Consider the following 21,197-nt stretch of genomic DNA (forward strand, 5'->3'; position numbering starts at 1 on the left):
GAAATCAGCTTTTTGGTTACACGTGTAACTTTGATTTTGGATATTGTACACTGCAAGGTCTTACACGAAACAAGCAGGACGCGTCGCAGCGTGAGTGGTTGCATAGTCTGCGGATGATGACACGCACACTCAACACGAAACAAAATTAACACGGATGTGAGCACACTACGGCTTTCGATCCGTGTTGGAATCTTTGACACAGATAGAGATTTATCAACCCACCTCCCGGGCAGGGTTGGTTTCGACACGGATAAAGTGTCATCGGGATCGACACCGTGTTGAAAAGTTGTAGTGTGATAAGGTCAGTGCACATAATCGAGCTTGTATCCGTGTCCAACATGGAGATTTTTTGTAGTGTGAAAATGGCCTTATGAGACCTGTATAAATCCATTTGCATATATTTATCTGAATGAATACTTTTTATATCAATGCCAGAAATAAAATTTATTCTACTTTTAATTCTTTTTGTTGGTAACAGCAATTTTTGGTAACAAATGCATTCTTACTTTTAACAATTTGGTTTCATTTATTTTGATTTCATTTTATTTGTTGACAGGAGTGGGAGCGTAAGCGTGCATCATTTGTGCAGTTTCTAAGGGAACAGGAGTCAAAGCCAGAGTGTACAAGCCTTAGCCTACATGCCTTACTGATAACACCTATACAAAGAATACCAAGGTACCACCAGCCAGAGTGTACAAGCCTTAGCCTACATGCCTTACTGATAACACCTATACACCAGCCAGAGTGTACAAGCCTTAGCCTACATGCCTTACTGATAACACCTATACACCAGCCAGAGTGTACAAGCCTTACCCTACATGCCTTACTGATAACACCTATACAAAGAATACCAAGGTACCACCAGCCAGAGTGTACAAGCCTTAGCCTACATGCCTTACTGATAACACCTATACACCAGCCAGAGTGTACAAGCCTTAGCCTACATGCCTTACTGATAACACCTATACACCAGCCAGAGTGTACAAGCCTTACCCTACATGCCTTACTGATAACACCTATACAAAGAATACCAAGGTACCACCAGCCAGAGTGTAGAAGCCTCACCCTACATGCCTTACTGATAACACCTATACACCAGCCAGAGTGTACAAGCCTTACCCTACATGCCTTACTGATAACACCTATACACCAGCCAGAGTGTACAAGCCTTACCCTACATGCCTTACTGATAACACCTATACACCAGCCAGAGTGTACAAGCCTTAGCCTACATGCCTTACTGATAACACCTATACAAAGAATACCAAGGTATACCACCAGCCAGAGTGTAGAAGCCTCACCCTACATGCCTTACTGATAACACCTATACACCAGCCAGAGTGTACAAGCCTTACCCTACATGCCTTACTGATAACACCTATACACCAGCCAGAGTGTACAAGCCTTACCCTACATGCCTTACTGATAACACCTATACACCAGCCAGAGTGTACAAGCCTTACCCTACATGCCTTACTGATAACACCTATACACCAGCCAGAGTGTACAAGCCTTTGCCTACATGCCTTACTGATAACACCTATACACCAGCCAGAGTGTACAAGCCTTACCCTACATGCCTTACTGATAACACCTATACACCAGCCAGAGTGTACAAGCCTTACCCTACATGCCTTACTGATAACACCTATACACCAGCCAGAGTGTACAAGCCTTACCCTACATGCCTTACTGATAACACCTATACACCAGCCAGAGTGTACAAGCCTTAGCCTACATGCCTTACTGATAACACCTATACAAAGAATACCAAGGTATACCACCAGCCAGAGTGTAGAAGCCTCACCCTACATGCCTTACTGATAACACCTATACACCAGCCAGAGTGTACAAGCCTTACCCTACATGCCTTACTGATAACACCTATACACCAGCCAGAGTGTACAAGCCTTACCCTACATGCCTTACTGATAACACCTATACACCAGCCAGAGTGAACAAGCCTTTGCCTACATGCCTTACTGATAACACCTATACACCAGCCAGAGTGTACAAGCCTTACCCTACATGCCTTACTGATAACACCTATACACCAGCCAGAGTGTACAAGCCTTAGCCTACATGCCTTACTGATAACACCTATACAAAGAATACCAAGGTATACCACCAGCCAGAGTGTAGAAGCCTCACCCTACATGCCTTACTGATAACACCTATACACCAGCCAGAGTGTACAAGCCTTACCCTACATGCCTTACTGATAACACCTATACACCAGCCAGAGTGTACAAGCCTTACCCTACATGCCTTACTGATAACACCTATACACCAGCCAGAGTGAACAAGCCTTTGCCTACATGCCTTACTGATAACACCTATACACCAGCCAGAGTGTACAAGCCTTACCCTACATGCCTTACTGATAACACCTATACACCAGCCAGAGTGTACAAGCCTTACCCTACATGCCTTACTGATAACACCTATACACCAGCCAGAGTGTACAAGCCTTACCCTACATGCCTTACTGATAACACCTATACACCAGCCAGAGTGTACAAGCCTTACCCTACATGCCTTACTGATAACACCTATACAAAGAATACCAAGGTATACCATCAGCCAGAGTGTACAAGCCTTTGCCTACATGCCTTACTGATAACACCTATACACCAGCCAGAGTGTACAAGCCTCACCCTACATGCCTTACTGATAACACCTATACACCAGCCAGAGTGTACAAGCCTTACCCGTCATGCCTTACTGATAACACCTATACAAAGAATACCAAGGTATACCATCAGCCAGAGTGTACAAGCCTCACCCTACATGCCTTACTGATAACACCTATACACCAGCCAGAGTGTACAAGCCTTACCCTACATGCCTTACTGATAACACCTATACACCAGCCGGAGTGTACAAGCCTTACCCTACATGCCTTACTGATAACACCTATACACCAGCCAGAGTGTACAAGCCTTAGCCTACATGCCTTACTGATAACACCTATACACCAGCCGGAGTGTACAAGCCTTACCCTACATGCCTTACTGATAACACCTATACACCAGCCAGAGTGTACAAGCCTTAGCCTACATGCCTTACTGATAACACCTATACAAAGAATACCAAGGTATACCACCAGCCAGAGTGTACAAGCCTTACCCTACATGCCTTACTGATAACACCTATACACCAGCCACAGTGTACAAGCCTTACCCTACATGCCTTACTGATAACACCTATACACCAGCCAGAGTGTACACGCCTTACCCTACATGCCTTACTGATAACACCTATACAAAGAATACCAAGGTATACCACCAGCCAGAGTGTACAAGCCTTACCCTACATGCCTTACTGATAACACCTATACACCAGCCACAGTGTACAAGCCTTAGCCTACATGCCTTACTGATAACACCTATACACCAGCCAGAGTGTACAAGCCTTACCCTACATGCCTTACTGATAACACCTATACACCAGCCAGAGTGTACAAGCCTTAGCCTACATGCATTACTGATAACACCTATACACCAGCCAGAGTGTACAAGCCTTACCCTACATGCCTTACTGATAACACCTATACACCAGCCAGAGTGTACAAGCCTCACCCTACATGCCTTACTGATAACACCTATACACCAGCCAGAGTGTACAAGCCTTTGCCTACATGCCTTACTGATAACACCTATACACCAGCCAGAGTGTACAAGCCTTACCCTACATGCCTTACTGATAACACCTATACACCAGCCAGAGTGTACAAGCCTTACCCTACATGCCTTACTGATAACACCTATACAAAGAATACCAAGGTATACACCAGCCAGAGTGTACAAGCCTTACCCTACATGCCTTACTGATAACACCTATACACCAGCCAGAGTGTACAAGCCTTACCCTACATGCCTTACTGATAACACCTATACACCAGCCAGAGTGTACAAGCCTTACCCTACATGCCTTACTGATAACACCTATACACCAGCCAGAGTGTACAAGCCTTACCCTACATGCCTTACTGATAACACCTATACTAAGAATACCAAGGTATACCACCTTATAATCCCTAGAAGGAGTATACATAGGAAGCTTTCGTTTAGCTTCCCTGGGTCGACCCCGGTCTGCCCCGGTACAGTCGAAAACGCTTTGACGGGGCTCACCCGGGTCAGCCCCCAGTGCCCTGCTTGTGGAGTGGGTCACTTGGGGGTGACCTGAGGTGCATGCCGTCACCACGAGAGGGCGACTGTGATCGTTCGATTACATGTAGCTCTTGTCAGGGCTCACTTGAGTGAGCACTGCGGGGTCGACCCAGGGAAGCTTATCGAGCGCACCCATTATATTTACCAAAACGCTTCTTTTATATTCAAATTATTCAAATTATATTCAAATATGGCCAGCACACACAGCTACAAAAGGCTACAAAAATGAAGGCATATTGGAAGAAGTTTGTAATTGAAAATGCATTTACCGAGATATTATTTGACAACATGACAAACAGTCACTTGGCTCATAAGTAGGCTACATGTTCATACACAGAAAACAAGAAACAAACATGTGAGACAGGCCTGAGAACTTGTGGACTTGATGAGATGCAAAACACAAAGATTTACAACAAAAACAGTTCAATATAAGAGATAAAAGTGGACAGTAGAGGGAAAAGGCCACAGAATATTGATCCTACATGCGTTTGTTTTTAATTTTTATAATTCAGGTACAAGCTTTTGCTAGAAGAACTTCTGAACAACACCCCTGAAAATCATGAAGAATATAACAAACTAAAAGGTAAACAATTTATTTAGCTTAACTATTACTATTTAACGTTTCCTTTTACCATAAAGCAAAAAGAAACAGGAATACAGCAAATATTGAAAACATTTCACAGCTCAAGCTTGGATATAGACAGTTTTGTTTAGTTTGAGACAATTAAAGAAAAGTTGCTATTGGTACCTCACTGTATGAACTCCTGTTCTCCAACTTGTAGTTGATTTCACTATATCTTGTGGTTGATTGGTCACTTCATCATATGCTATTGTTTATCGGTCATTTCACTATCTTTGGTTGATTGGTCACTTCCATTTGGTTTGCGGTAACACCATGTGTGTATCTACTTGCCAGTCTCCTGACGATGACTAGAGCAAGCTAGTCGAAACGTTGAGACCGATTCATAAACTGACTCCGCAGTAGTACAGTTAATTACGATCATATAAGCTAAAGGAGTAGTCCCAGCCTATTTCTATACCATCCGCCCAGGTAATAGTTAATAAGCAGGACAGTTCTTTTCAGAATTGAGCAGTCTCCCGAACACCCGAACAATCTATGATCTACTCCGCGGTAGTAGAATTAAGCTAGACAGTTCTCTAAGAACAAACTCTACCTGGCAAGTAGATATACACACATGATGTTACTGCAAAGCAAATATATATTGATACCTCAGCATGCAATGCCTCAAATCCTATATACTATGGCTTATCGGTCATTTCACTATCTGTGGTTGATTGGTCACTTCACCATCTGTGGTTGATTGGTCAATTCACTATATTATAAGTTATCATACAAGCGCGAGTGGAATACGGAAAAGTATAGCGCTTCTGCGCCCATGGGACGCAAAAGCGCTATTTTTTTCCGTATTTCCACGAGTGTGCGTGTGATAATGTATTTATCTTCAAGCAAACGGCAGCTGACATATAATACACAAGACGCAGGTAGTGATATAGGCCGTGCAATATTATATATAGGTTTTTGCCACCACTCCATTCTGCAAATCTGATTGGAGGATTAGCTCGTACTTGCAGATGATATGGTTTATCGGTCATTTCACCATCTGCGGTTGATTGGTCAATTCACTAACTGTGGTTGATCAGTCATTTCATTAAAGGAACACGTTGCCTTGGATCGGACGAGTTGGTCTATAAAAAAGCGTTTGTAACCGTTTGTTATAAAATGCATATGGTTGGAAAGATGTTTTTAAAGTAGAATACAATGATCCACACAAGTTTGCCTCAAAATTGCGTGGTTTTCCTTTTACTGTGCGAACTAACACGGTCGGCCATTTTTGGGAGTCAAAAATTTGACTCCCATAAATGGCCGACTGTGTTAGTCAACGAGGTAAAAGGAAAACCGTACAATTTCGAGGCATGTTTGTGTGGATCATTGTATTCTACTTTTACTGCATCTTTCTACCTATATACATTTTATAACAAACGCTTTTCAAAGACCAACTCGACCGATCCAAAGCAATGTGTTCCTTTAACTGTGGTCAATTCACTAATACTGGGGTTGATTGGTCAATTCACTAATACTGGGGTTGATTGGTCAATTCACTAATACTGGGGTTGATTGGTCCAAATTGGACGGCCTAGAAGAAAGGTTTTCTTAATAGTTGACATTGTGTTTAAATTGCAGAAGCTGCAGCAAGAATGACTAAAGTGACTTACGGTATCAATGAGTATATCCGTGAACATGAGAACTTCCAGAAGATGCTGTTAATTCAGAACAGTTTAACAGGGTCTGGTACTAAGAGAATCCTAGCCCCTGGTAGAAGGTTCATCAGGGAAGGCACACTAATGAAGGTTTGTATTGCAATACATGCTGCAGGTCTTTCAGGTTCCAACATACTTTGTTTTATCTTGTCAAGAAATCAACATTGCACACGTTTGAATGGGTTCCAATTCTTCACTCCTAAGTTTTTAACACACATATCCAGTGTAATATAAAGTTATTTTGAATCTATTTTAAAGGTTTAAGAAAGCTCTCTGGCAAAGTGGTCATGATCACAGGTACCTTTGGAGTAAGATTTAGAACCGTTTTTCTCGGACAGGAAAATAATACAAGTGTGTGCATAAAGAATGTAAACTTTGATTCGAGATGTTACAGCAACAGAGAACTGGCACTTTTTAATCTTCACTAGATTGCGAGGTTAAAAAAAGGTGTTTGCCTACACCGTTGGGATTCGAACCCATGATCCTTCTAATTATTATTATTATTATTATTATTATTATTGAGTATTATTTATACAGAACAAAACACTGATCTCCCTTGGGGCCCTGTAGAAAAAGCAATACACAGAACAAGGGAGTAACAAACACGAAAGAACAAACCCCATAAAAGCAACAACATCTATCTAAACCACCAGGAGCAAAAGCAGAGAAGACTAACCAAGAAATAGCCAGTTAGAAACAAAAAACAAATCAATGACTCTGTAAACGCCAGTACATAGAAGTGAAAGAAGTCGCTCAGGCAAAAAAAACTTTTGTAAGAAATGCTTCATTTGCCTTTCACGGTTTTAACTTAAGCCCAACCAACCTATTTGGAATAGTTATGTCTTGTAGCCATAGGCAGTTTACCCGCAACCCATGCGTTTTAAGGAGCTTTTGCCCCGTTTTATCTGCAGGGGTTGGTGTGGTTTTTCATGTGTGACCTCGGTTTAAATATGCGAAGGGCTTCTGAAATTCAGTCTTTTTCAGCCTTATAAGTATTGACAGAAATAATGTAGCAGTACATTTAAATAAAGAGCCTATCTGTCGTTTTGTATGGAAAAAATCTTGCATCTCAAATTTTAAAAAGAGAAATTTGTACTTAAAAATGACTTTAAAAAGAAAGAAAGTTCTCGGTCACCATTGATGGTATTCTTAATCACTAGACCACCCAGAGCATGCCTGATATTGTTTCCTTGAAGGATTTGAACTGGCTTCTAGTCACTGGCCATGCTTGCTGGTCTTGTGCTGGTTAAAGGCAGTGGACACTATTTGTAATTACTCAAAATATTTATCAGCATTAAACCGTACTTGGTAACGAGTAATGGGGAGAGGTTGATAACATTGTGAGAAACAGCTCCCTCTGAAGTAACGTAGTTTTTCGAGAAAGAAGTAATTTTCCAAAAATTTGATATAGAGACCTCAGAAAAAAAATGAGGTCTCGATATCAACTTGCATCTGAAAGCACACAGTTCTGTGTGACAAGGTTGTTTTTGCTTTCATATATCTCGCAACTTTGACGACCAATTGAGCTCAAATTTTCACAGATTGTTATTTCATGTATACAGTATGTTGAGATACACCGAGTTAGTTGACTGGTCTTTGACAATTACTAATAGTGTCCAGAGTCTTTAAGATACATGGTCTAGTATGCGAGGGTTGTGGGTTCAAAATTCCTCCTGAGGAAGTAGGCCTGTAGATAGATTCTGTATAGAACTTTGGAAAACAGATTATACTGTGCTGAACACACATTGGTATTACGGTCAAGTCAAACTTGTTATTCTTATAATGATTATTGTTTGTAATCTTCTTTGTCATCCAGGTTAACAAGAAAGGTTCCGGTGCCCATGAGAGAATGTTCTTTCTATTTAATGACCTATTGATATATGCTAAGCCTAATCTACTAGAGCCATCCTTGTCATCACATAGCTACTCATGTAGAGGCACCTACCCATTAGAACACTGTCAGGTCCAATGTGTATTGGGAGAACACAAGATATCTGGCACTGGGGCACTATTCAAGGTAAATTGTTTGTTTTTTTTGTGGAAAATTGGTTATCATAGTGTTTGGAAAAGTATGTTCATTTCTATCTTTTTATTTTCCTTAAATGCACCATCCATTCCAATCTGGAGAATTGATTTAAAGGCAGTGGACACTATTGGTAATTACTCAAAAAAGTTGTCAGCATAAAACCTTTCTTGGTAACGAGTAATGGGGAGAGGTTGATAGTACGTGTATAAAACATTGTGAGAAATGGCTCCCTCTGAAGGGATGTAGTTATCGAGAAAGAAGTTATTTTCCCCGAATTTGATTTCGAGACCTCAGGTTTAGAATTTGAGTACTCGAAATCAAGCATCTGGCATGAAAGCACACAACTTCATGTGACAGGGGTGTTTTTTCTTTCATTAATATCTCGCAAATTCAAAGACTGATTGAGCTCAAATTTTCACAAGTTTATGTATATGTTGAGATACACCAAGTGATAAGACTGGTCTTTGACAATTACCAATAGTGTCCAGAGTCTATAATTGGTTGAAGTATAAAGTTTATAAAGTGAGCTTTCAGATTCAACTTTTTTATTAACATTTTGATGAGTACTAATTCTGTACTTTGGTCTTTAAACCTGCACCATCCTTTGCAATCAATAGACACTTTGATAGTTATTTGCTGTATGAATCTAACTGTTATTGCCATTGGAACAAATCTAATCTATTGTGCAGTTAAGACAATCAAAATTGTCAATGGTAAAAAGACACCTCCCCATTAAAGAAAGAAACATTAATGTAATCTGTCTAAAATTTATCACAAAATGTTAAGTGTTTATAGGCAGTGGACGCAGTGTAGCACTAGTGTAATTTATAACACATCTCTTGCTAGTTCTGTAATCTGGTTGGCTGAAACACAGTCACAGGATTAACTAATATAGTCTAGGGCATGAGATTTGCGCCACCCCGTCAAGACATTGCATGCGTGTATCTTGCAGGAAATAGTTCCAAAAGCAGGCAATAGACTTAAAGATTTGACTGGTTAGCAGCGCCCTCTATAGAAAGTTTCTCTCCTTATTTCATACTTTGGGCCGAGGTGTGTTATAAAACATGGACTGGCATAATTTGGCCACTAGAGCACATCTTTCCCCCTTGGGCCAGCCTGTGAGTGACCAGAAAAGGGACCTATAGACCTAATAGACGTGCTCTAGTGACCTCATGCCAGTCAATATTCAATGTGTATAATAATATATCATACTAATGGACACCTCCATGAGACTAACCTTCACAACCTGTGTCTGAAGTGGCCATTAGCCTCATTGAACTAGTTTGGATTCTTGACCCAGTAGATATTTATTTATTATCCCTACAGGTAGTATATGGTGAGGAGAATCTGCTGCTGTATTCCACAAATCACAACATAGCTCTATCATGGATGGATGCATTACAGGGTGCTATACAGCAAATCAAGCACAAGAAGCAATCTAACAACACAGCTCATACATCGTGTACCAAGTCTCTTCGATCCCATAATGTGCCACTAGGCAAGCTAGTCAGGAACGTTGGACTTCGATCTAGTCGTAGAAAAATCAATATGAGGAACTATGCAGAACAAGAGGTTTGTCAATAGACATAAGGTTTTAGATATCCTAGACTCTGATGAAGTAGAGAAACGCTGTAGATACACTATCACCACAGTGTAGATGCATGTACACTATCAATGCAGTGTTAATTTAGTTTCTGCTAACGTTACAGAGTTGGTAAGAAACAAAAATCGTGAAGATTACAGATTTACATAAAACTTACACGGTCTAATGATGATACGAGTAGAATACATCCCTTAAAATATTTCTGTCTAAAATTTCATATTTGATACAAAATAAATAATCAAATTTTGCATTTTGAGTTTATCACTCAGGGAGCGTTTTGTTTATTTTTGTTTTAGCATTGATGCACTGCAAAATTTGTAATTTTGGTTTGTCACTATTCTCTATTTTCACAGATGGCCGATCGATCTCGGTCACAAACTTCTACAAGTTTGTCATGTAGGCCTATATGGTGGATTACATAAATTGCTTACACTGCCAGCTACTTTTGTTGCTAGCAAAACCAATTCTGTAATGTTCCTTTAATTTCTTGCTGAGGTTGCAGTTTCAAATTCTGTATTAGTGAATATTGCTTTATATATTGTTAATGTTACAATGTATATTTGTGGTGTGGTTTGATTGTTGTAGGATAGTAGTGGAGACAGAGACACATTACATCCCATGAGAATGCAGTTACGGAGTACTAGGAAACTACGTGGGACAGGCTCTAGTAAGCAAGTCAAGTCAAAATCTCATAGATTACAACGAGGACCACTGGCAGTCACCAACAACAAACAGGTGCTTAATTTAATATAATATGCGTGATGTATAGACCATGTGACCTGTGACGTCACATGTTTACTTCAAAAGAGCCACAGAGCTTGAACTTAAAGGCAGTGGACACTATTTGAAGACTGGTCTATTTGAACATTACCAATAGTGTCTAGTGTCTTTAAAACTTAAAACTTTACATACACGTGTCATGGAGATTGGACCTTTTGATTATTATCCACATACGATATGAAGGGGGCACATATCCAAACTATTACAACTCTTAAATTTATGTGGAAACTATGATCAGAATTGTATCTATTATGACCAGTGTAGTATCTTGCCTGCCAGAAAATGCTTTGGAATATATGAGGTGGTAAGCTTGGTCGATATCTTGATATTATCCAAAATCGCGATACCATTTCTAATCAAATTATTGGCAAATCGTGGATTTGATGAAGTATTACGATGTCTTCTCTATTGAGACAGCTTGCAACCACAAAGGGCTGTTTCAAAAAAATATAAAGTCCCAGAGCCAACAGCAAGATTCTCCTTTTGACCTTTTTATGAAAAAAACAACATCAGAGACTTCAGCGGACATGCGATCCCACAGACACTACAGAAGTAACACAACGTATCATTTACCTCCCCTTTGTGTGTGCATATTTTATACATGATCCACAACCCATCAGTACTACTGTTTGCGGATGAGAGTCACCTCATGTACATTAATGATGCTCATTGGTTAGCTAGAATGTAATGGGCGGGATCTAACGAAATATGCACACATGTAATCACAGTCATGCACAGTACTGCGCATGACTGTGTACACGTATGTGTGTGTAACTGAAAGGCCCAGCTTTTCACACCTTGATGTAGACAGGGTGGACGGTACACCTGTCAGATCCATATCTCCACTTATTATTTCTTTGGAGTATTTTAATTTGGCATCGAAAGATGTCAGAATTTTATACTTCAAATATAAATCTGATTGACTCTTTGCACAGTCTGGTACTGACTCCGTGCACAGTCTGATACTGACTCCGTGCACAGTCTGCTACCGACTCCTTGCACAGTCTGTTTATGACTCCTTGCACAGTCTGCTATTGACTCCTTGCACAGTCTGATACTGACTCCTTGCACAGTCTGCTACCGACTCCTTGCACAGTCTGTTACTGACTCCTTGCACAGTCTGTTCATGACTCCTTGCACAGTCTGCTATTGACTCCTTGCACAGTCTGCTAATGACTCCTTGCACAGCCTGATATTGACTCCTTGCAGTCTGTTACTGACTCCTTGCACAGTCTGCTACCAACTCCTTGCACAGTCTGTTACTGACTCCTTGCACAGTCTGTTACTGACTCCTTGCACAGTCTGTTCGTGACTCCTTGCACAGTCTGCTATTGACTCCTTGCACAGTCTGCTAATGACTCCTTGCACAGCCTGATATTGACTCTTTGCAAAGTCTGCTACTGACTCCTTGCACAGTCTGTTTATGATTCCTTGCACAGTCTGCTAATGACTCCCCTTGCACAGTCTGTTACTGACCCCTTGCACAGTCAGCTAATGACTCCTTGCACAGTCTGTTACTGACTCAGTGCACAGTCCGTACTGACTCCTTGCACTGTCTGTTACTGACTCCTTGCACAGTCTGCTAATGACTCGCACAGTCTGCTGCTGACTCAGTGCACAGTCTGTTACTGACTCCTTACACAGTCTCCTACTGTTGAGAAAATCGAGGGGTAGATTGTACTAATTAATTATTCACGTTGAGTTTTGCATGCCGAAATGTATTTATTTGGTTTTACGATGAACGTTCTACATTAAATTGTATTGCCATATTAAATGAGAACGAGGTGGAAACAGAGCGCTGGGTCGGACAGGATTTTTATTAAATGACGCTAAGAAGACGCATAAGTTGTGATCGGTCTCACATTGGACCCGTACAGTTTGTTTTTACTGGGTAGGAGCGTGCTTCTTTCACCAAGTCTAGTTCCTATTAATACGTGTGCTGTGCTTGCATATTAATGGAATGGGGGAACAGACTCAATGTGTAGCAGTGACCTCGGTTTGTGTCTGCGCAATGTGCGGTGGTTTTACGCATGGTGATAACTGCGCAAATTTAAAAAACTCGAAAGGCATGAACAATTTAGAAATTGCGCGTCGCCAATGCTAGTAGAGCAACGAAGATCAACGCTGCGCTGGAGCTTCTATTTTTGGTTTGCGTGCACAATATGGCAGCATTTGCCAGCCAATGTCCGTCCACGTGTGGCCACACCAATACAATCCATACGACGTACGACTGTTTTGAGGATTCGTACTGTCATGACTGTTGTCTCGTCAGCCAGTCGCATCGGCATGGCGGCGTCGAAACAAACTTTGCCGAGGGGAGACCCATCAGTTCGAGACCTGGAAAAAGGTGTTCGAAATAAATTCCGCTGGAGTTGGCTGGAGGAGTCGGGCATTGTTGACTTGAGATTCATTTGCATCAGTGCTAACTGCTATGAAAAATTAATGACCGCGGCTAGAAAAGTGTTAGGTACTTACTGTGATGCGTGATGACACCATCATCTCCGGGTCTGTTTACCCAAGGCTACAACAAGTACAATGTATGATTTCACTTTTCCCTTTACACCCAAAAAGAAGTCTGCCACTGGAAATGGCAGATTATTTTAAACACAGAGTAAATTTGGCAATGATTTTGTGTTTTATTTTCAATGTTATACTTATTCTGAACAAGGGTTGCCCAGCTGAATTAAATGCAATATTTGAGATTTTTTGTTCTTTCTCCTCAAAAACACTGGAAGTGGGCAACAAAAAGTGATTCTAAGGAAGGTGTTCTAAGGAAGCTTAGGATGCACCACAGAGCATCTAGACTTCAAAATTTTTTCGGGCCCTTGGGCGGGCCCCGGACCCCACGCCGTAAGGGGAGAGCTTGCGCTCGCAATGATAGGCCTCACATTTCCAGACAGTTAAAATTTTCAGGCTTTTTTTAAGACAAGCAATCACATCCCTGTACTGACTCCTTGCACAGTCTGCTAATGACTCCTTGCACAGTCTGTTACTGACTCCTTGCACAGTCTGCTAATGACTCCTTGCACAGTCTGCTAATGACTCCTTGCACAGTCTGCTAATGACTCCTTGCACAGTCTGCTAATGACTCCTTGCACAGTCTGCTACTGACTCCTTGCACAGTCTGTTACTGACTCCTTGCACAGTCTGCTATTGACTCCTTGCACAGTCTGTTACTGACTCCTTGCACAGTCTGTTACTGACTCCTTGCACAGTCTGCTACTGACTCCTTGCACAATCTGTTACTGACTCCTTGCACAGTCTGCTAATGACTCCTTGCACAGTTTGCTAATGACTCCTTGCACAGTTTGCTAATGACTCCTTGCACAGTCTGCTAATGACTCCTTGCACAGTCTGCTGCTGACTCCTCGCACAGTCTGTTATTGACTCCATGCACAGTCTGTTACTGACTCCTTGCACAGTCTGCTATTGACTCCTTGCACAGTCTGTTACTGACTCCTTGCACAGTCTGTTACTGACTCCTTGCACAGTCTATTACTGACTCCTTGCACAGTCTGCTATTGACTCCTTGCACAGTCTGTTACTGACTCCTTGCACAGTCTGCTAATGACTCCTTGCACAGTCTGCTAATGACTCCTTGCACAGTCTGCTAATGACTCCTTGCACAGTCTGCTAATGACTCCTTGCACAGTCTGCTAATGACTCCTTGCACAGTCTGCTAATGACTCCTTGCACAGTCTGTTACTGACTCCTTGCACAGTCTGTTACTGACTCCTTGCACAGTCTAATGTCATCTACATTTCGGAAGTCAATTCCTAGCATACATTTTGACTCAATAATGGTGGTCATGTTACCATGTACATGGTGTAGCCTGGATTTAACATTATAACCCATCTTTATGCATGTGTTTGCTTACTGGGTTTCAGGAGCAGTATGGGATTGCTAGAAGTGAAGATATGAGTGTTTCATCATCGTGTGGCGTGACATCAAGTCAAGAGGAGTTAGGGCAGTGCAGTCAATGTCAACCATCACCTGATCAGCTTCAAGATGACACTGCACAGCAAGCGTTCTGTGTTATTCTCTAGCAATGCAGTGCAGTCAATGTCAACCATCACCTGATCAGCTTCAAGATGACACTGCACAACAAGCATTCTGTGTTATTCTCTAGCAATGCATTGCAGTCAATGTCAACCATCACCTGATCAGCTTCAAGATGACACTGCACAACAAGCGTTCTGTGTTATTCTCTAGCAATGCAGTGCAGTCAATGTCAACCATCACCTGATCAGCTTCAAGATGACACTGCACAGCAAGCGTTCTGTGTTATTCTCTAGCAAGGACAGTATGTCAACACAAGTATTTTTCTAATGAACTGAGATATATATAGTTGGTTTGCGGTAACACCATGTATCTACTTGGCAGGTTGATTTTGTTCTTAGAGAACTGTCTAACTTAATTCTACTACCGTGGGGTAGATTGTTCGGGTGTTCGGGAGACTTCTCAGTTCTGAAAAGAACTGTACTTCTTTTTTGTTACTACCCGGGCGGAAGGTACGTGTATAGAAAATTGGTAGGACGACTACTTTAGCTTATAGGATCGTAATTTACTGTACTACCGCGTAGTCAGTTCTTGAAATGGTCTCAATGTTTCGACTAGCTTGCTCGAGTCATCGTCAGAAGACTGAGATATCTAAGCCTAGTAAAGGTTAAGCTCCGGATATTTTCTCGGCAATTGCAGAATTGCTTGATTCATGTTTTCTGTGAGAGCACCGATAGCAAAGCAAAGGGAGTAAAGATTCTCTTTGAAGCACTAGGAGAAATTGTCATAATGGTAACCATAACAAGTTAATGTTTGTGCAAATTTTAATGAAATAGTTAATATGAGTTGTATATTTTTGGTGGTACTGGACTTGTGAAAAGTTGCACCAGAATACTTGCTTTACCAATTATGGTAAACGCTTCTTGTTTAGAAATCTTGTTGCTTTTTGTTTGTTATTTTTTTAAACAAAGTGTTGACTGTACAAAATATGTGCATTTAGGTTGATGAATGTATGTACAGATATTTTATCCTCAAGTTGTTAAGAAACTCATGGAATCACAAATACATGAGAACATTGAGTTGAAAGAATCCACAACACAAAGAAAGATTTTATCCAATTTTCGCTAGTACATAATTATAGCTTTTACGACAACTTTCAGCTCGAAAGCTGATGTAAATTCTGCTGCTTCATCTACTCAAACATTTTACAAAAACGCAAAAAAAACTGTTTTTGTGAAATTGTGAAATGCGCTATGAAAGAACTTTGTATTATTACTATTTTTTTATTAAAACAAATATTTACTTTGTATTGAAACTTTGGTCACGTTACCCATGTAGAAACCAATTTCAGAAACAGTACTTTGTGCATGAACAGAGACTTTATTAAACTTTTTTTTCCTAACTTTGACAATTCGTCGTGTGTACCACCAATTGACCTAACTCGTTCACAGTTTTAAAACCTGTGTTTGGATACAGTCACAATTGAAGTTCCACTACTTTTCAAACTGCTGTTTTGGAGTCGGCTCAGTATTTTTATTGTATTCTTTTATGACGAAAATAAAGCTGAATACTTAGTTCCTACAGAACTATCAATTGTGTTTTTATCCCTAAAACTATTTCAATTAGTAATTATTCAGATAGGTCACTTTGTGAAAATGAACATTTGGGTTTAGCCTGCAGAGTGCTGTGTAAAACCAATGCGTAATAGAGACCTCTGCTCCCCAGTTAGGTCACTGATTGCGTGGTACCCAAAACTCTCATGCGCGCCCGAACTGCGGGCGCTGTAGCGCATAGTATTAAATGATGTATCTACTTAGATAGGTCCCTTTGTGAAAATACAATTATGGCAAGTCTAGTGATACGTCATTTTTACTAATTACAGTAATTACAAAACTATTATGTACTAGGCATTGAAACTTGCTGAAAATGTTAACAGAATTGAGTATGTCAATAATTTGTACAAATAAAGATTTGCCAAAAAGTGTGATTTTAGTCTGTTAGGTGAGTTTGTGAGTTCAGATATAAATATTTGTATTCGTTATTATTTTGATTGGTTCGTTGCTTTTCATTGAACTTTTGCTGTGCTTGTTGATGTACTTGTATTTGTTGAGGTCAAATAAATAATAATAATAATAATAGTAATAATTTCTTTGGGCGGTGTGATACAGGTTCGGGATTATAGTTTTTTAAGCGTTCACATTAAAACATACAAACTTTTGATTATCTAACTAACCGTGTTAGTCGACGAGGTTAAAGGAAAACTGTGCAATTTCGAGGCATGTTTGTGTAGATCAGCGATTCTACTTTTACAGCATCTTTCTACCCATACATGTATGCATTTTATAACAAACGGTTTCAAACGCTTTTCAAAGACCAATTCGACCGATCCACAACAATGTTATCCTTTAACTACTAACTGTTTCTTTTTGTCTGTATTGGTTCTGGCACAATGTAAGATAACAATTATCAACGTTCACATATTTCTACAGAACTGACATGAACATGCTATAAAGATGGTATTTGTGAATACTTTCCTTAAAATGTTTTTGCCTGAATGTTGTAGTTGTTAGTTTTTTATTTTGTGAGCACAAAACCCATTTGAAAACGGTGGAAAAATACTTAAAGTCCCCCCCCCTCCACTATTTTCTTGCGACTGTGATGCTCGATCAAGCTTATACTTTAACAGGGTTGTTTAATTCATGTTAAGGTTGTGTCACATAAAGAGCAGAATGATACTGGTCTTTGAAACTGACCAATGTTGTCCATGAACTCTAAGAGAGACACACGTGTAATGTACACAGAGCTGCCTGAGCATTGTTTGAAGCAGTATTTGTGTATAAAGCAAATTTAGGAATGTAGTTGTTTTATTGTTTGGTCCCTTAAGATACCAACAATATAAATTACTTCTAACTTCCATTGAGTCCACGATTTCGAGTGATACTTGTGTGGATCATTATATTCTACTTTTAAAATATCTTTCTAATAATATGCATTTTATAGCAAACGGTTACAAACGCTTTTCAAAGACCAACTCGACCGATCCAAGGCAACGTGTTCCTTTAAATATACTACCAAATACTACTAAGTGTAATATTTTTATCAAAAGCATGTTTACTATATTAACCTTAGATAAACATACATGATAGAATATTGTAGTCAGATTTCCTTTGTGTTCATGTATTTTGTGCATGAATGGCTTGAATGTACATACTTTATTTGTCATGTAATTTGACTCTACATCTATGTTTAAAACTTACTAAACAAATTCTGAGAAAGTCGATCTCTATATTTTTTATAAAACAAAAACAAATGGTTAATGATGAAATATAGTTAAAATTAGGTAATGTTTAATTGTATTTAATCAAAATAACTTTTCTTATTGACTTGTTTTTTGGAAGAAAATCTATCATATTTTATTTTGATTAATATGTAGACTGTAAATTGTGACAAAGACTATTTTGGTATACATGTGTATATTGGGTTTGTATTAATTATCGCACAGCCAATAATGAATGTTGGTTTAGTCCATTACTTCCAATATTTACTCACTAGGGTTGTTGGGGAATTTTTCCCTTTAAGGTTAGTTACACATATCCATTGATGTGTGATGCTCAAACCCATTAAACAGCATCCGACACTACTCGCCTCATGGAACCTAACTCAATCAAACTTCTTAAGTCGGCTTCAAGCCTTCAAGGCACATTCTCTCATTTTGCTCCTACAATGTATGCACTCTCCACCTCAATCAGGAAATCTGACTCTCTTTGAACATTTAAGAAGTGTATCAACCATTCTCTGTATCCTATCTAATGCGCCGCGTTCTTGACGTACTAGCGCTATACAAATGCCCAATATGTATGTATGTATGTATTTATAAAGACACACACTTGTTTTAACTGCACGTAGGGCAACTTTGGTTGACATTTTGTCATAATTTTATAATAAAAAATAATTGAATTGCGTATGAACGGAAAAGCTCTCCATCAGTTTTATTGAAGAGTCAATTGATTCTGTCCCTTTCTTTACAGACCATTCAACCAAATTGTACATATTATATAGTCACCTTCTCCATAGGCTTTTACATTAATTGTGCCAATCAATGTAACACGCAGTGATACTTAGGGGTTATTTAAAATTCCTTTTGTTGTTGACAACAGTACTTCAGATACAACTATTTCTTTTTGGATGATTTTCAGATGGAAACATTTTTTTGAGGATTGGTATTTGTAATAATTTGGTAAAGGTTCATTCATCATTCCAACACTAATTTTATTATTACTTGATTGCTGCACACGTATGAACTGGACACATACACCAATATTGAAGAAGTATTCCTGATTTAATCTTACTCCATGGTATGAACTACCAGTGAACATAATAACAGCAGCACTGAAACAGGACAAGTTAAAAATACAAAATGCTTTAAGATTATCTGGATACCCTTGGTAATAGTATGAAGCTATCCTTTTATAGTCCCATGGTAATAGTAAGTCAGTCAACAGAATGGGCACTCATGGTATGAGGCCAGCAGGTGACAAGGCATAGACTGAAACAATTGACGCCAATATCTTGCACCTAATAAACCAACACTCATGGATACTTGAGTGAACCTTTGCACCACTGCAGCTACTAAGAGTCACCATTCTAGGAGTCAACTCTTCAGTGAATACTGGCAGAAGCTTAGAGTGCACATTACATGTGTAACACAGGGACATTGACTCCCAGACGGCACAACCACAGTAGCCATGACATAAGGTGAATTGGGTCAATATGGAATTTGATGCACATTCTGCTCTCATTGAATCAGCAATGACATTTGTTAATGAACACATAAGATCATTAGAGGTGAATTTAGCCAAGTGGTACAACTCTCTGTGTGAACAGTTGAACATAACTAGCCCAGATATAATGGTTTTACAGAATCTTAAATTCATGTCCAACTTGTTAATTATCAAGTTTGTCAGAATTCTGATAATTGTTTACATTTAAGTTAATCATGGAAACGAAACATGTAATCTTCTAATACGGTTCATGTAGACAATTCATGACAATTTTAAATCACCCTAATACATTATCTTGGGTAGTGAAATCACTGACCCACACTGCTTCACACGTGATTTAGTCTTGTCATAGTTGATGTATTTATACCAAAGATTGTAGAGCGCCAAAAGAAAAGATGCGGAACTCCGGCTAAAACGTGAAATTCTGCTGGACGCCATTTCGGCAAGTAACACTTTTGATACATAGATCAGAGCATAACAATTCCTATCAATGGAACAAAACATACGTATTTCACGTTCAAACAATAGATAAAGCTTCAGTTCCGCATCTTGCACCTTGGCCACTCTATAATCTTTGATTTATACAGTAGAAACCCAGCGCTCCCCCGCGTGTTTGAATACTTGCACGGTCTACAACCATCACAAACTGTAATAAGATACATGTACATAGTATTCAACACTCATCTTTGGAAAAAGCTATTTATTTTACAGGGTATTATATACCATTGGACTGGCAAAGATAGTATGGGTACGTTCGATCCCGGTATGTTCGAATAGCTTTGACGTCACCCGGGTCAGCCCCATGTGCCCTGCTTGTGGAACAGGTCACTTGAGGCTGGCCCCAGTGCATGACGTCACCACAAGAGGGCGAGCGATCGTTCGATTAGCTCTTGTCAGAGGCTCACCTGAGTGAGCACCGCGGGGTAGACATAGGGAAGCTAATTGAACGCACCCAATGATTCCCAGAACAGATGCCCATTCAATGTAGGGTCTTTATAACGTGTTATATTAACCCTCTCTGGGTGCAATGCCAAATTATGTCTACACACACAAGGAGCTCTTTTGCCGAGTACACTTTTAGATTGTCAGATTTATTTGAAGAAAGTCCCTTTAAGTCTGCAGAACTGACCACATTACATTGCATTAAAAATCTACAAATCTTTTAGTTGTTTTCTTTCTGTAAGTTATGTACATATTTATCATGTTATTCAGAACGTATGATACAAAACATACAGTAAATGTCCAACACTGCACACCAATCAGATGAATACACAGTTACATATAAGTTTGCTATTTTGAACAGCAATGTAAACAAAATGCACATACATGATGCAATTGAAAGTAGTCCTAGTAGTTTGTGTTCATCAGAATGCAGACATGGTTCTCATTATTGGAGAATCAATGCGTATTATATACAGCCATTTAAGCATCCATTTCAACTTGTCATGCCAACATTTTAAATCTAACATTACTTTATATCACTGTAGAAGCAGCCTATTCAATGAACCAACTGCATTTTGCTTTCATGTACAAATACATGTACAAGGCTCATTGTT

General features: G+C 39.7%; 1 protein-coding gene across 5 annotated transcripts in view; it reads left to right on the top strand.

The window, feature by feature from the left end:
• LOC139954023 (rho guanine nucleotide exchange factor 39-like) overlaps positions 1 to 18,825 on the top strand; it is a 29,827-nt gene extending 11,002 nt beyond the window's left edge. For all 5 annotated transcript variants that reach the window (XM_071953660.1, XM_071953661.1, XM_071953662.1 and 2 more), the window contains 7 exons: positions 557 to 675; positions 4,685 to 4,755; positions 6,376 to 6,542; positions 8,269 to 8,469; positions 9,805 to 10,050; positions 10,667 to 10,816; positions 14,749 to 18,825. In XM_071953660.1, the coding sequence (XP_071809761.1) occupies positions 557 to 675; positions 4,685 to 4,755; positions 6,376 to 6,542; positions 8,269 to 8,469; positions 9,805 to 10,050; positions 10,667 to 10,816; positions 14,749 to 14,907 (1,113 nt within the window). In that variant the 3' untranslated portion in view covers positions 14,908 to 18,825. The remainder of the gene's footprint in view (positions 1 to 556; positions 676 to 4,684; positions 4,756 to 6,375; positions 6,543 to 8,268; positions 8,470 to 9,804; positions 10,051 to 10,666; positions 10,817 to 14,748) is intronic.
• Positions 18,826 to 21,197: the final 2,372 nt, after the last annotated feature.

This window comes from Asterias amurensis, chromosome 22 (genome assembly GCF_032118995.1).
Source record: "Asterias amurensis chromosome 22, ASM3211899v1".
NCBI lineage: Eukaryota > Metazoa > Echinodermata > Asteroidea > Forcipulatida > Asteriidae > Asterias > Asterias amurensis.